The sequence below is a fragment of the Falco rusticolus genome, chromosome Z (genome assembly GCF_015220075.1).
Source record: "Falco rusticolus isolate bFalRus1 chromosome Z, bFalRus1.pri, whole genome shotgun sequence".
NCBI lineage: Eukaryota > Metazoa > Chordata > Aves > Falconiformes > Falconidae > Falco > Falco rusticolus.
This window is the reverse complement of record NC_051210.1, coordinates 30,267,971-30,284,709: the sequence shown is the minus strand read 5'-3', so window position 1 is coordinate 30,284,709 and position 16,739 is coordinate 30,267,971. Positions and strand designations below refer to the sequence as shown.

Here is a 16,739-nt window from a genome sequence, read left to right as displayed (position 1 = left end):
TTCAGTTGCTTTGTTGATAAACTCAAATAGTATTCCAACTGAAATTTGCAAGCTGATTAGAGTGATGTAAAATCCTAAATTTTTAGTAAATTAAATTTTTAATTCATTACTGTTGTGCCTACTCATAATGTTGAAGTAATAGGTAGTCTTTATAATATTAAGGTGGAGCTAAGATGACATAGAAATAGGGCTCGGGGATTTATTTATGATATGCTTGTCAGCATTAATGTCTTGGAAATTTTTGTATCTTCTGTTTGCTTCTAATCTTCAGATCTAATCCATGGGGTTTTTTTCCCCTGCAGCAGTATACTTTACATATATACGGTTACTTGAAAAATATGTTTTTCTTGAAAACTTTTACTTGAAAAATTATCATGGGTTGATAAGAAATTGGCTGTCTTATATGATGAAAATCACTTTTAACTTTTGTTTGGCAGTGGACTGTAGGAACATGGGAATGTTGGGACTCCTTCCCAAGAACAGATGAGTGGTTTGAATAGGCTAATACCCCTGTTCCTTGTAGCCAGGAATGTGGAACTAAGTATTGTGAGAGGTAGCTTAGCTTCATATTTTGTAGTATGACTGTGCATCCTTTTCAAAGACATTAATAATAAAAAAGTAGTTGATGGTGAAATTTGCAGTTATGTTATTTACTTTCCTCTGAAGTGATACAGAACAGACAGGTGGTGAATGTGGAATTATTTTGTATTTTTGATTTGATGCTGTTAGTAATTTATTTAATTTCTTATGAGGCTGTAACATTAGTCCTATTGCTTCTTTATCTACGTCAGTAGTTTTGCTAAACTTTTTTGTTTTCCTCTTTCACTCTGGGAAGCAATTGAAGCTGTTCAGTCTGAGTCTTTAATTATGTTGTCATGTTGGTAACAGCCATTTTGTTGCTGGCTTCTCCCTTTCTAAACAGATATGAACTGGTCTGACTTTTTGTTCTTTTTTAATAAGGCTTCTTATTATTACTGTTAAACTGTTTTGAAAAATAAGAGGCATTACAGTTTTACTCTTTTTCTTGAGACTAGAGGACACAGGTCTCAACTGCACAAAATGCAGGCTAAAGTGGAGTCTTGACACTGGCAGTTTGCTTACAGACCTTAAAAGTTGCATTGTATATCGGAGGTTCCAAGCTGTATTGAAGCTACCCTGCCTGGACCTCTGCATATGCAGAGGAGATATCATTCTCTTGTTTTAGCAGCTTTAAGATAACAGTGTGGACCAGGTCTTCTGGAGATACATGTTACTGTGTCTTGTTTTGAAACTGAGATTTCTACTGCCCAGGAGAAACCTGTTGCCATTCTGCTGCTTCTTCCAGTAGTTCCCAGTTTCTGTTCTTTGAACATCTAATGAGAGGGGTTTTGTGTCATTCTTGAAAGGTGTATAACATTTTCGTAAGGTTGATTTGACAAGCTTGATCTGGATATTTTAGAAGACATATATTTGCCATTGCCAAAAAGCACGTGATTTTGTTTCCCATTCAGTCAGTGAAGTGTGTATTATCTTTGCTATCCTCCTCTTCTGGCACAATGGGCATTATTAACATTTTGAAGTATTTTCACCTTGTTCATTGTATGGTTCGTTCATTGTTGTCATAATATTATACCTCATCTGAACGGTTTTTTAATTGTTGCAGGGTGTTGGTTTTTTTCTAGTGGCAATCCTTGTCTCTGCTGTAGTGGGGGAAAACTGTCATACTTTTTCTAGAAAATAATTTCTTTGCTTCAGTTTTCACCATAATATCTTTGGCTCTGCTACCTTATTAGTGCTTGGATTCAGTCTGTAGTGATCCTGAACACCTTTTTCTGAATTACTGCCTAGGCAGGTAACTACAGTTGTATTGACAGTGCCTTTTAAAGTACCCTTGTAGCTTCATTTCTCTTTTGCCTATCATGAATGTTTTCCGGTGTGCTGACTTTCTATTTAACTTGTGGTTTGAAGCCATCTCCTGAACTCTTTTCAAAGAGTGATGTTGAATAGCTCTTCCCCAGTGCTATAGATATGTACTTCATGCAGTAGATTGTTTAACTGGAGACCTCATGCGCTAACATTTGAAGGTTTTAATATGTGGCTGGTTTTCAATTAGTTAGAAATAAAAGTATCAAACACAATTTAGAAAAGTAATTCAGTTTTCTAGTGGAGATTCTGACCTATCTTGTGTACTGCAAAACCAAGTTGTGCTTTCATTCTTCGATAATGGCTAGTCTCTAGCTTAATTATAAAATCTCAAATACCATAAAGTAAGTTTGATATTTTTTTTGAAGTGACTTATCTGTGAATTCTTAACTGGAAGTCTTCCTAGTCATTTTTGTATAGGACAGTGCAGACTTTAATGGGTGGGTGTCGGATGTGCATTTCCATAGGTTATAATGAAGTATAAAGTACTTTTTCAGTGCTGTTATGGTTCAGATCAGTCTGAAAGTTTGCCTTTTGATGGTTCTTTTTCTTAGCATCACTTCATTAAACATAGAAAAAGAATATGACAAATGAAATTAAAATCAGACAACCTTGTTAGAGTATTTCTGTGAAATTTGAGGAGCAAGTGCCACCATTCAAATTCTGAAATGTATTCCAATCTAAGTTAGATGAAAACCAGTATTTGTGAGCCAGGGACAGTAAAGTCACTTTAATGGAAAACAGTGTAATTCAGTGACTTCTGCAGTGCAGGAACAAAATGTAATAGGCTTTAAGGCAGTTTAGCCTGCTCTGTTAATTAACTCAAATGCTGTCAACTTACAGCAACAGCACAATTTTATTTTTGATATATTTTAAAAAATAAAATATACCTATATCTAGAAGGTAACAGTTTGATTGTTAAGGCATGGGCTCTGTGTGGTGATTTCTGTAAAAGCAATTGGGGTTGCTGCAAAAAAGTTAAATGAGCTGTTTCACTTTTCATTTCTGAATTTTCTTCCTTTTAATGATGTTATGCCATCCCTTGCTCTGAAGAGAGAAAACTTTCTAGTTCAAGTTTCTTAGTATAACAAACTTAAGCTCTGCCAATTAGACTATTTTAGTTTGTAATGTGTTCTTTAATTAACTTGAGTTTAAGTAAAGTGGGATTCCAGGATGTTTCTTTTTCAGCTCCATTGTTGAGACACAGCTTCAAAATTATGCTTCAACCATACTGGCACAAAGCAAACACAAATGTGGTCAAACCTACTGTGCCAAATCAGACTTGGTTATTTCGACTTTTCAGTTATCAAGTGCTTTCATTTATCAAATTGCTTTGAGAACTTTTCTTTCTCCAAATTTTTGTGAATTTTCCCCTGTTACTGCACTGAATGTGGTGGCTTAGATCAATAGAATAGTAGGGTTTCAACTTGAATCCAGGTCCCTTAGTTGGTAAAGGAATTTCCTAATAGCATGCTGGAAAGACTGTTTTCTATGCTATTAAAATTTTGACTTGCAAAATAGTGTGTGTTTTACATAGTTTCACTTCCGTTAAGTCATTTAAAAGTTAATGCTATCATTTTGCGTGTATGCATGCACATGCATATGCAGTATATAGAGCCTAAAGCTGTATAGAAATATCTTTAGGGTTAATTCTAATTAATCATTTATTCCCAGATGACTTTTACCTGATTACTACAGCTGTGTTATTTTATAATATGTCTTTTCTGCAGACACCAAAGATGCTAACGAGAAAGATTAAGCTTTGGGACATTAATGCCCATATAACCTGTCGTCTGTGCAATGGATACCTGATTGATGCTACTACTGTAACAGAATGCTTACATACTTGTAAGTAGAAGTTTAATTAAGTTAAAGAAACTGTTTTTTTAACTTGATGTGCAACATATTTTAATGGGTTTTAGTTGAAATAAAAACATCTATTGTGCATCAGCCAAAATAATGTGTGCTTTACTACACAATGTTTGGGTTTTTTTAACAGATTATTTGCTTTTTTAGCAAAGCAAAGGTAGAGAACATTAAAACTGTACTGCACAAACTTGAAGCCATATACAATTAATGATAATGTATGCATTCAAGCATGCACTCTGTCGGAGTGTGGAATGCGTAGTTCTCTCTTCTGTTTTAGTTGACATAGCATATGTTTCTCTACCTGGAGCTTTCCACATGTCTCTTGCTCTCTCCTGTTTCTCTGCAGAAAGCAGCCCTAGTTTATCGATAAAGAATAAGTATATTGTATTGTACCCCAGAAATAAGTATTTGTTCCAAAATACTGTGATGAGGTAGTTGTTTGTTGTTATGTTTCTTTATGAATTTCTAGTTTCACAACAGTGAAGTACGCCCTAGTATCTTGCAAAGCTTTGGTCATCAAGAAAACTGGACGTGTAAGTCCATTCCAGCATCTTTGTTGTTGACATCATGGGATATAGGAGTGCTGGGGTTTGCAGTATTCTGATGGAAACTTTATATATTAGCACAGTTCCAACTAAAGATCTGGAAAGATTCCTTCTGAGGAGAAGCACCCTTATAGTGCAGAGTAGTAACTCCAAAACTATTTTCTGTCTTGGATCTGTTCCAATCCTCAGTTTCCTTTGCCAAGGTAGGTATCAGCTGAGGAATTAACCTTCAGTTCAGAAGGCCTGCTGTAGTGACTTTAAATATCCTCTGTAGCAGCCACATTGATGGCTTTTACACCTTATCTTACAGGGTTTTGCCAAAAGTATTTTTTCTGTGTCTTCAGAATCCCTGCAGTCTACCAGTCCATCCTTGTCACCCAGCAGCTTCCATTTCTCCAGTTTTGTCTGTTCAGAGCTTGGAATATCACTTGTTTGGTTTATACAGACCTCTGTTAATCTATGAAATGGTATTTGCCGTGCAACTTCAAACATCCCATGTTTTAAAATGCTTCTGTCACAGTATTTTATTCTTATTCTGATAAAGCTAGTATGTTGTTTGAGTAGCTCAATGAGTCATAGTTCTAAACTTTCTTGGAGGGAAATTATTTGGTGGCAGTGTCTCCATCTCCACAAAATGAAAGTTTTAGCATACTTATTCTTCACCTAAAATATCTTACAAAGGGGAAATACAATGCTCATGATTTGTCAGATACTAAGTTTTCCATTGTATTTAAGTTAAAAGTTCTATTCATCAGCTTTAATGACTTTGTTTTTCTTGTCATACTTTCCATGTCATTTTGGTTATTCTCATGTCCCTTCTGTGTCTGTTTTGCATCTAAATTTCCATAGTGTTCTTTTTGAAGTGCAGGGATCCTTAAGCTTGACTTCTACTTAGCTTTGCCCCACAATTCTTTACTGCTGTGATTAACAACATAATATACAAAGGCAGTATTATAACAAGTTGACATGGCTGACATAGAACTGGCATGTCATTTTTCTTTTTTCTTAAAAAAACCCCAGAACAATCCCTTAACTGACATAATCTACACCATTTCTTATATTTGCTTATAGTGAAAATTTTTAGATTAATCCATAGTGCTACAGTTCTTGCTTCAAAAGCCATGGAATGCTCCTTGCTAGCTTCTGCTTCCTTTGGGTTTCTTTTCTTCTTCCATTGTGGCATGTCCCTCCTTTATTTTGGCTGTTTATCTTTCATAATACTACTTCCATGTGTGTCCTGTAGAATTGCAGTTTCTGAGAAGAGCCACACAGCCCTCTCTTTTTTTAAAAACTTTATACATGTTGACATTGTTTGTATTATGTACATTATTGGTAATAATAGTCATTTCTGGAAAAACATTCTTGCAAAATGTATCCTGAAATTGCCCTGTCTGTTGAGATTGTGAATTTTCTGCTGAATTACACTACCTTGAAATGTTCTGTTTCTACTCAGAACTGCACAGTTGTCTTACCTTTGTCATTACTTTTTTTCTAATTTCCTGCCCTTCAGTTGTTCAGAGACTCTTCACTTTAGTAGTAAATACAGATCATGAGTCCTTTGAGAATAATTTGGAGGACCAGGGTCAGCCCTTTGGAGGGACGTGGCCAACTTCTTTTGTAACAGAATTCAGGGGAAACCAAGCTTTTTTGCTCCCTTTCTTACTTGTTTCTCTGCTATAGCTTTAGTTTGTTGGTGACAGGCAGGCCTATAAGTCAGTAGATAAAAGCTGCATTAGTAGTATCTCAGTTTACATCTGTTTCCTGATGAGAATTCTAGGTTAGCAGATATATGCAAGTCTTGTTAAACTTACACATTTGTAGTAGGAGTTTCATTACTGTTCATGTGTAAAAGCTGTCCTTGTGTGTTATGAAAGGTATTGTTTTGTGAATTCATGAGGACAATGAAAGACCAACCATATTTTTTGAACTAGAAACAGAAATTTAAAAAGTCAACAGGAATGAAATTAAAAAAAAAAAAAAAAAGTGGGGATTAACTTTGTCTGTTCCTTTTCTAATGGAAGTTCTTTAATAAGTTTAAGTGTAATGTAAAAGTAATCAGAAAAGGTACAGCTCAGTTTAGGCCTACAATCAGTGCCCGATTGTTTGAATAAATGGAGGTTAGAGACTTTGGAAATAACAGGTAATGGAAAAACTGTAGCAATACTATTTTTTCAGAACCTAGAACAGTTCCTATGTTGGCTGGCCCATACTTCTAGGACTTGTGGTTTCAGGAGATTTTAATGCCTGAAAATTCACAGGCCTTGTGAATAAAGAACCAATCTAGAAGGCTTCAGCACCCTCCATAAGCTATCTAGTTGCATTTATTTGGATGCTGTGCTTAAACAAATAAACATTCCAGAACCTGAGCTGTCTTGTGACAAGTTCAGTTTAGACGGAGTTAACGTTTACCCAGTCCAAACTGGAAGATGTACCCAAATGGGCTGTTGTTTTAAAAGATATCATGGAATGGTTTGCGTTGGAAGGGACCTTTAAAGGTCATCTAGTCCAACACCCCTACAATGAACAGGGATATCTTCAACTAGATAGGTTGGTTGCTCAGAGCCCTGTCCAACCTGACCTTGAATCTTTCCAGAGATGGGGCACCTACCACATCTCTGGGCAACCTGTTCCAGTGTTTCACCACCCTCATGGTAAAAAAAATAATTCTCCCTTATATCTAGTCTGAATCTACCCTCTTTTAGTTTAAAACCATTACCCCTTGTGGTATTTCTGCAGACCCTGCTAAAGAGTGTGTCCCCATCTTTCTCATAAGCCCCCTTTAAGTATTGCAAGGCCACAATAAGGTCTCCCCAGAGCCTTGTCTTCTCCAAGCTAAACGACCCCAATTCTGTCAGCTTTTCCTCATAGGAGAGGTGTTCCATCCCTCTGATCATTTTAGTGGGCCGCCTCTGGACCTGCTCCAACTAGTCCATGTACTTCTTGTGCTGAAGACTCTAAAGCTTGATGCAGTATGCAGGGTGGGGTCTCGTGAGAGCAGAATGGGGAGGAAGAATCACCTGCCTCATCCTGCTGGCCATGTTTTGTTTGATGCAGCCTAAGATTTGGTTGGCTTTCTGGCCTGCGAGCACCTGCTGCTGGCTCATGTCCAGTTTTTCATCCACAAGTACCCCCAGGTCATTCCCTTCAGGGCTGCTCTTAATCCCTTCATCCACCAGCCTGTATTGATACTGGGAGTTGCCTCAACCCAGGTGCAGGACCTTGCACTTGGCCTTGTTGAAAGCCGTGAGGTTCACATGGGCCCACTTCTGGTTACGTAGTCATACACAGCCATCATAGAAGGCCAGTAGGTTGGTCAGACAGGACTTACCCTTGGCAAAGCGATGCTGACTGTCTCAGATCACCTCCCTGTCCTCTATGTGCCTTAGCATAGCTTCTAGGAGGCTCTGTTCCATGATCTTCCCAAGCACAGCAGTGAGGCTGACAGGTCAGTAAGTCCCCAGGATCCTGCCTTTCTACCCTTCATAAAAATGAGTGCAGTGTTTCCCTTTTTCCAGTCATCAGGGATTTCACATGGCTGTCATGGCCATCATGGAGAGTGACTTGGCAATGATACCCACCAATTCCCTCAGGACTCTGGGATGTGTCTCGTCAGATCGCACAGACTCAGTATGTGCAGGTTCCTCGTGTGGTCATGAAATTTGTCTTCTTTTACAGTGGGAGGGACTGTGCTCCCCCAGTCCCTGCTTGAGGTCCGTCCACTAGAGAGGTGTGGGCAGAAAGGTTGCCAGTGAAGAGTGAGGCAAAAAAGTTGTTGAGTCCCTCAGCCTTCTCCCAGTCCATTGTTACCAATTTGCCAGTTGTGTTCACTGGGGGGGGTACACTTCTCTGACCTTACTTTTCTGGCGGACATACCTATAGAAGCCCTTATTGTTCTTTGCGTCCCTTACCAAGTTGAGCTTCAGCTGTGCCATGGGCCTCCTGACCCCATCCCTACACAGCTGAACCACACCCCACTCTTCCCAAAATACCTGTCCCTGCTTCCACTGTCAGGTCCTGCTTTCACTGACTTGATAAGACTGGGGTTTGGCTTCACTTTTGTGAATGGATCTGCTGCTCAGACGCTCCACTGAAAGACTGCTGTGCAACATCTGTGCTTAGTGTGCAAAGCTTTGAGGTGGAGGTCTAACCTCTGCCAACATCAGTACTATCATCCTAACTCTGTAAATAGAATGCAGAATGCAAACTTACTATGCTTTGTTCACTGCTGTGTAAGGTTGTTTTTGTATTAGCAAGTGCTTATTTAACTGTGCTGTCATTTGTCTGAGAGGTAGATGGCACTATAGTTACAGAAATTCTTTCATTTTAGGTGATAAGAAAGAGTGCGTTAATACCAAGATTGCGTGAACTACTGATGTTAAAGGAAAAGCTATTTCCCTCCTGCCAGCTTTTTTCTTTTCCCTTACATTTTTGAGTTGTAACTTCAAGTGAGTCAGGATATCATATAGCAGTGTGTATTATGAGTACTGTTTCTGGAGAAACAGGGTAGGGAGGTATAAAGAGTTTACTTTAAATGAGATATGGATGATTGTGTCTATGCATATGGAAACAGTTCCAAAAGATGCAGCTTTATAATGAGCACTGCTTTAACAACTTCTGCCAGGACATTTTAGAAATACTGAAGGTCTGTGCCCATGTAATTTTTTTTCTCCAGTGGAAGTTTAACTGTAGTGTACTCGTATGACAGTTAAAATAGCACTTTTTGAAAATTTTCTGTTCTTTTTTGAAACTTATCCAACTTTGGAATAATTTTTATCTGTTGGGTTCGTTGCCACTGTACACTTTACTTCTGTTTGTGGCCACAGATAAAGCAAATAGGCTTAGTATCTTAATGGCGTACAGTTCCTGTAACATCATTTGTGCAAGCTGAATGGTGCAAGCACTATGATATTGACTGGCTAGAAACTGCCATTCTAGGGAAATTCTGGAGTGGGATTGTGTGTTACATACTTTCTTAGGAAGAATCTGGCTAGGTACATATGCCTTAATTCTAGTGCATCACATCCCTCTATCAAGAACATTAATGAAAGATATTGGAAACTGTTCTGCATGTTAGACATGACTTTTGTGTAAATTTAACTAAGGTGCGTATCTGTGACTGTATAAAACCAAGCTCTTTTTTTCATTATGCTGCTTTTATTTCTTAATTATGAATGTCCTTTTTATCAGTCTGTAGAAGCTGCCTAGTGAAATATTTGGAGGAAAACAACACCTGTCCCACCTGCAGAATTGTTATACATCAGAGCCACCCATTACAGTATATTGGGTAAGTATGAAAGCAGAAGTGCAACTAGCTTCACTCTAGACTGTTCCAGCCTCTTTAATATAGCACAGCTTTTTCCTGCATTTTCTTACTTGCTTATCAGCACATTAAATGTTTAAAAGGAAGTTTGAAGCTGATTTAGGAGATGTGGGATCAAATTTTGCTATGAATTTGCAAGTCCTTGACATCTGTTAGATTCTTGCAGACTTAAAAGCAAGCAAAGTGTGTACTGTTTAATTTCTGTGTGTGTTGTAATGGGATTTAGTCATTCCTCATTCTGTATGCTTGGGTCATTAAAGTTACTGTCCTGATTTCAGCTGCGATAGAGTTAATTTTCATATTAGTAGCTGGTGCAGTGCTGTGTTTTGAATTTGGTGTGAGAACAATGTTGATAACACCGATGTTTTTAGTTGTTGCTAGGTAATGTTTATACTAAGGCAAGGACTTTTCAGTTTCTTGGGTCTTGCCAGCAAGAAAGCTGGAGGGGTACAAGAAATTGGGAGGGGACACAGCCAGGATGGCTGACCTGAACTAACCATTCAGGGAAACGAAAAAGGGATACTCCATACCATAGAACGTCATGCTGAGTATATAAACTGGAGGGTGTTGGCCAGGCCCTGCTCGCAGCTCAGGGACGGGTTTGGTATCGGACTGTGGGTGGTGAGCTATTGTACTGTGTCCCCCTTGTTTTCTTTTCTCTCTTCCCTTTGAATTTTATTCTTCTCCCCTTCTCCCTCCTTTTCATTATAATTGTTGTTTTTATTGCTTTTATTTTATTCCAATTATTAAATTGTTCTTACCTCAACCCTCAAGTTTTACCTTTTTCATGATCCTTTTTCCCCTCCCTGTGGGTTAGGGGGCAGTGATTGAGCAGCCGCATGGTACTTAGATACATGGTACTTTAACCAGCTGGGGTTAAACCATGACATTCTTTTTTGGCACCCAGCGTGGGGCTCGAAGTTTTGATATAATGACAGGTCTGACTCAGTGTGTTAGAACAAATTGTTGTAAATATTCATTGTATGATTATAATGGTCACTAGCCAAAATGCAGATTTCTTTGCTTCTAAAGTTGTTGCCCATGATCTCAGGGTTGTTTTATTTACTTTACTTGCAGTATTCATTCCCTTTTGTGCCACTTGTTGTCCTTGGGGTCTAAGCTAAAGTCATCTCTGTGTTGTACTGTATAGTGCTGGCTTATGAAATGCTGGATTTGGTGGCTGTGAAGCTCATCCGGTCGGTGTACTCGGAATTGCTGTCAGCCCTGTACTTCGGGTGCTATCTATCTGCTGATAATTATACCTTTGGCTTTTCTTTTTTGGAAATTCTGAATGTCTTTGGAATGTTGTAATCAGCATAGCCACTAGTCCTGATACTGTTGCTAGTACTACTGAATGTGGTTTTGACCTCCTGGATGGGGTTGAGAATTAGAATCATAGAATCCTTTAGGTTGGAAAAGACCTTTAAGATCATCAAGTCCAACCATAAACCCAGGGCTGCTGAATCCTCCCCTAAACCATGTGCCTAAGCACTGCATCTATGCATTTTTTAAACACCTCCAGGGATGGTGATTCCACTGCCTCCCTGGGCAGCCTGTTCCACTGCTTCAACACCCTTTCAGTGAAGAAAATTTTCCTAATATCCAATCTGAACCTCCCTTGGTACAACTTGAGGCTATTTTCTCTTGTCCTGTCATTTGTTATCTGGGAGAAGAGACCGACCCCCACCTGCCTACATCCTCCTTTCAGGCAGCTGTAGAGAGCAGTAAGGTCCCCCCTGAGCCTCCTTTTCTCCAGACTGAACAACTCAGTTGCTCCTCATAAGAGTTGTTCTCCAGACCCTTCACCAGCTTTGTTACCTTTCTCTGAACACGCACCAGCACCTCTACATCCCTCTTGAAGTGAGGGGCTTGAAACTGAGCATGGGATTCAAGGTGCAGCCTCACCAGTGCCTAATTTTGAAATTATTAATGACATACTTGTCTTCATGCAGGAGGCTGTGTTCCATGGGGCATAGTCTTCCACATGTCCAGGAGTATTCTTCTTCAAACTTCCCTTGGGCTTCTGTTTTAGCTTGTACTTTTTTCATAATTTGTTTCATGTTACTGGTCTCTCATTTGATACAAATACTGATTTGAAAATTTAAATTCTTCATATGTGAATTTAGAGATTTCACATCAATTTAATAATAGAACTTTTTTTAAGAGAAATGTTTTGAATCTAGATGGTTGACTTAATCTTTTAATTTTGTTTTTTTCTTGCGAGTCATGACCGAACAATGCAAGATATTGTTTACAAACTTGTGCCAGGTCTCCAAGAAGGTAAGTTGTGGTACGGCCTTTTTTTAGAGGTTGTTTTGCACATACTTCTTAAGACTTTTTTTTTTTTTAAAAAAGTGTTAAGGTGATGAAAAGGGGGGTGGGGGGGGGTGGAACTGAGAAAAAAATACAATGAAAAGCCATATTCCTTAATTTCTCTCATTTGTAGGGATTAGTTTAATTTCATACCTGTACTAGCAGCAGATGGAGGTGGTGGAAGAAATATACTAAGTAGCACTAAGTAAAGCAGAATAGTAGTTCAACTTTTAAATGTTGGCATACTGTAACTCTCACTTGTTAAACTGTGTACTTAACCTGTTGTGCCAGCTTTTTAGAATTCTCAGAGGTAGAATGTAATGCAGAACAGCTTTTAGTTTCAGTGCCGTTTCTGCTACTGTCAGTCTGTCCGTAGCAGGTAACTTTCAATTTGTTTTTTCATAATCCTTTTTAAGAGTGGATCTGTTCAGCTTAAGAAGTACTTCATAGTAACTGCTTAGTAATTTCTTGTCTTAATGTATGCTGCAACTTTCATTTAAATAGAGTATTTTAATCCATTGAAGCTGCATAACCAGAACATTCTCAAAACATCAATAAGATTAGATGGATTATTTAAAAATTATTTCTATCATATTTAAAATCTGAACTATAAATAAAAATTCAAAAACAATAGTTTGACTGAAATAACATGGGAAGGATTCAAAATAAGGTATAGTATTTTAAATACTGTCTTATTCTAATAAGAATGCTATAATAGTGGCTATAGAAATTAATTCATAGGATTCTAACTCTGAAAAATAAGATGAGGCATGACTTGATACAATAGCAGAGATGGAATATAGTAAATACTGACAATACCACTACTTGTTGGGAAGCCTGTTTCACTTAAGAGGGAAGGGATTTGGAATGACTTCATAAATATTGCATTAGAACTTTATTACAGGGATTAATATTTACAATTTTAAACAGCGGAAGTGAAAAAGCAAAGGGAGTTTTATCACAAACTGGGCATGGAAGTTCCTGGGGACATCAAAGGGGAGACATGTTCTGCAAAACAGCACCTAGATTCCCATCGAAATGGTAAATGGTACTTTATTTATTCTTTCTTGTGTGGGTAGCGACTAGTAAATTGCTGAACTGATAAACAGGCCTGTTGGAGGTATGTGCGTAGTTGGTTTATTACAATCAAAATTGGTTTATATCACTGCAGAAAACAGCGAGTGTAGGATTTTTGCGTTGTCCCATATTTGTGCATATCTTTCTTTTTAGCTGCTTGTAGCATGTTACTCTTGGCAAATGAGATCTCCATAGTAGCACCTACATGGGGACTCTGAAATTACCCAGCTTCTAGGCTGCTAGTGGTTGGTGTGTATCATGTGTGGGACTGTTGGCAGCTAGTGGTGCCTAGGCAGTTAAGTACAATTTGGGAAGAGCAAAGTTTATTCTATATTGCAGTCCTGAACTGTGCCATTGTAATCATGTTAGCATTACAAGCTGCTGCTAAGTGTTATCCCATGTATCTGGTTTCTTATCTAAGGTGAAGCTAAAACAGATGAAAATTCAAACAAAGAAACTTCAGAGGAAAAACAGGAAGAAGATAATGACTACCACCGAAGTGATGAACAGGTGAGCTCATAGGGCATATTTTAGTTTTATCTTGTGTTTTAGCTTTAGTGCTTTGGTAAGCTAGCAGAGAAGAAAAGTAAATGTTTCACGCTACTTTTTCTGTCCTCTGATACAAACAAGATACCCAGTGCTTTTTTGTGTGCCTGAGTTCCATCTTTGAGTTTTGACAGGAATGAAGAATATAGTTAAAACATTTTCATTAAGATTTGATAGTTCTGGCTGTTTGCTTATGAGTTCCCAAAGTATTTATTTGAATTTGTTTTGAAAGCAAATTTTACTTTTTTTTTTTTTTTAATTAAAAAAAAAAAAGTAAAAGGTTATTTGGCTCCCCTTCTAAAGGAGTGTAGCCCTGTGATACATTGAGCTGAATGTGTATCAATAATTATGAATAAAATCTTTTGCACTTATTACTAACTTACTATATATTTTGTTTTAAACTTCTAATACTAAGGCAGCAGTAGCCCTATAGCCTAAAACCAGCATGAAAGTTGGGCAATTCACCATTAAGTTTTAAGCACAAAGCATGTTTGGAAGTGAAATCTCATTTTGGGATAAAAAAAACATCCCTTTTATGTTTTCCTGTTATGTGTGTCCAGAGTAAACTAAGCTTGGATTAATTTTGTTTTCAATTATAATGTAATGGAACTTTCAAAGGGTTTGTACCTTGTGGTATATCCTTAAGCACTTAAAGTAAATTATCACAAAGAGCTTAGACTGAATAACTGGATGAAAAAAGAAGTAAGAACTTAGAGACACTTTTTGGAGGATAATCTTTAGCATTTAAAAGATTTGTTATGCGGTTTGTATCTGTTCTCTTCAAACTTTAAATTTTCTTTTAAATGAGTTAAATTTCTTGTTTTAAACTGGATATAGGAGTTGCATTAAGAGCAAGAAGCTACATTAGAAGCAATAATTAAAAATTGGCAATGGTGTTGTTACTATTTATCTTCCTCGGGCTTTTGACATAGGCTCCTCTTGAGCTGTTGACAGCCTATGAATTCAGATTGAAGCAGCCTTGTTCCACCATCAAAAATTCTTGAGCTTTTTTGTCTAGATCTCTTTTGATTGCAGCAGTGCTATCACTAAACTGAGGAGATGTTAGAAAATGGAATTTAGCAGACTACAGGCATTTTGCCTTAAGGAATATTGGTACTGTACTTTTTCACTTCATTGTGTTAATAAAAACTGCATATGGAATACATGATGACGATCGCAGAAAATTGTTCCAGCCAACCCTGACTTGTAGTTTTTCCTGAAGGTGAGCATCTGCTTGGAATGCAATAGCAGCAAATTGCGTGGATTGAAACGAAAATGGATTCGTTGCTCAGCACAAGCAACAGTCCTGCATCTAAAGAAGTTCATTGCCAAAAAACTTAACCTGTCTTCTTTTAACGAGGTAATAGTTTAATTTTTTAAAATTGATTTGTAGATATAAAAACCTTACAAAAAGTGCAGGGTTCTTCCTTGGCAAAGGAATGTCTTTTAGTCTGACCGTTTTCAGAAAACAGAAGCATACCTCATTTTTTGAATTATATGTTACATGGTTGTTTTCTTGTCCTTTTTTGGGTCTATACAGGACTTGCCACTGTTTCTAATATCAAGATTTTTCAGCATTGAGATAGAAAAGTAAAAATAGCTATTGAGTATCTGAAAAAAACCAATAAATATAGAATATAAAGGAGGTAGCAGACAAGTTTGTTTAAATAATATATCCTTGTAGCAGAAAGCCACCTGGCTGGTATTAGGTAAAAAAATTTCATGGCATGTTAAATAACAGAGCTGCCTTTGAGATTTGTGAATTGTGTCTCCTTGATCATTTTATTGTGCCTTTTTAAAAGCATGTAAAGCTTTCTGTAAAGGGCCATTAGTACTGCTTGGGGAGCTAAATCAAACAGTTAGGTCCAGTTCACACCGTATTTCCTGCACAAGCAGCAACATGATCTTTCAGCACTTTATGTTGAGAAAAGACATTCTCTTTTCCTTCCTGGTCCTATTTTTGTCTGCAAGGTGAACAGTTCCAGTGTCTTCAGAGAAAAAAAAAAATCATTTCAAACATTTGTTGTGCTATCTGAAATACATTTTTTTGTGTATGCCTCTCAATTAATTGTCATCTTTTGTGTTGTCAGCTGGACATATTATGCAACGAAGAGATTCTTGGCAAGGACCACACGCTGAAGTTTGTAGTTGTTACTAGATGGAGATTTAAGGTATGATGCAGTGGTTCCAAGTAAATCATGAAGCAGCCAAATAAAATGTTTATAAAATAAGCATAATTTGGAACTATATTGTAGTAGCTGCAAATCCAATAAAAAGACACTTTGATATCTTAAATTTTAAAGTATCTTAATATTAAAGATACTTTAATACAGCATCCCTAAATACCAAGAATTAATTTTCTTTCCAAGAAAATTAAGGAAAGGGGAATTAAATATTAATTGCAAGGGAAAAGGGAACATGCACCAACTGTCAAATTGTTATCAGTGGAAGCGGAAGCCCCAAAAAAGTGTTATTTTTTAACTATTCCAGGTAAAACTAGTTTTAATCCAAAGGTGGGGAAATGGATTGTGACAGAGAAAAGGCAGAAATTTTCAACACATTTCTCTTCTGTAGCTCAGGAAGGCTGTTCTACTTCTAAAGGAGAGGCAGTAATTGCAGTCTTGTCTGCCTTAGTTAAGGAAATTTCTAGCAGCGTTTAGTAGGCATAAACAAAGCTGGTTAAATTGTTTGAGTACAGCTTTGCCTTTCTTATTGTGGTTTCTTCAAGCAACTTCCTCGAAACTGAATACTAAACAGTGGGGCGTTCATTCTGAGTTTCAGTTATCACATTAATAATGGCAGCTCAAGTGAAATGGGTGTAAGAATGAATTGCAGAATTTAACACTTTGGAGGTAAGTCACGCCAACAGTCAGTGTATGTGTGTTTGGGGATAATTTGAACTAAGAGTTAGTATTCAGTGTGCAAGCAACACAGTCTGAGCTTACAGTGCACACTGTTGTAGAACCATTTCATGTCTTTGGATGCGTGTCTAAAGGAGGTGCAGGTGGGAGTAGGGAACTGTATTTTCTGTCTTTGTGTAGAAAAATAATTTACCTAAGAGTCACAGGATGGTGGTCAGTCTTTGAAATGCGGAGAGGTCATGAGTGGAATTCTGTTGGAATTTGTTCGGTATGGTGTTCCTGAATGACCTGGAAAGGGATCTGAGT

General features: G+C 37.5%; 1 protein-coding gene across 5 annotated transcripts in view; it reads left to right on the top strand.

Moving 5' to 3' along the window:
- PCGF3 (polycomb group ring finger 3) overlaps positions 1–16,739 on the top strand; it is a 60,612-nt gene that overhangs the window by 37,726 nt on the left and 6,147 nt on the right. For 4 of the 5 annotated variants that reach the window (XM_037373504.1, XM_037373501.1, XM_037373503.1 and 1 more), the window contains 7 exons: positions 3,633–3,750; positions 9,504–9,600; positions 11,861–11,916; positions 12,880–12,990; positions 13,448–13,536; positions 14,795–14,932; positions 15,663–15,743. In XM_037373504.1, the coding sequence (XP_037229401.1) occupies positions 3,642–3,750; positions 9,504–9,600; positions 11,861–11,916; positions 12,880–12,990; positions 13,448–13,536; positions 14,795–14,932; positions 15,663–15,743 (681 nt within the window). In that variant the 5' untranslated portion in view covers positions 3,633–3,641. Of the gene's footprint in view, positions 1–3,617; positions 3,751–9,503; positions 9,601–11,860; positions 11,917–12,879; positions 12,991–13,447; positions 13,537–14,794; positions 14,933–15,662; positions 15,744–16,739 lie in introns of those variants that run through there. The other variant, XM_037373499.1, reaches the window with a different exon arrangement.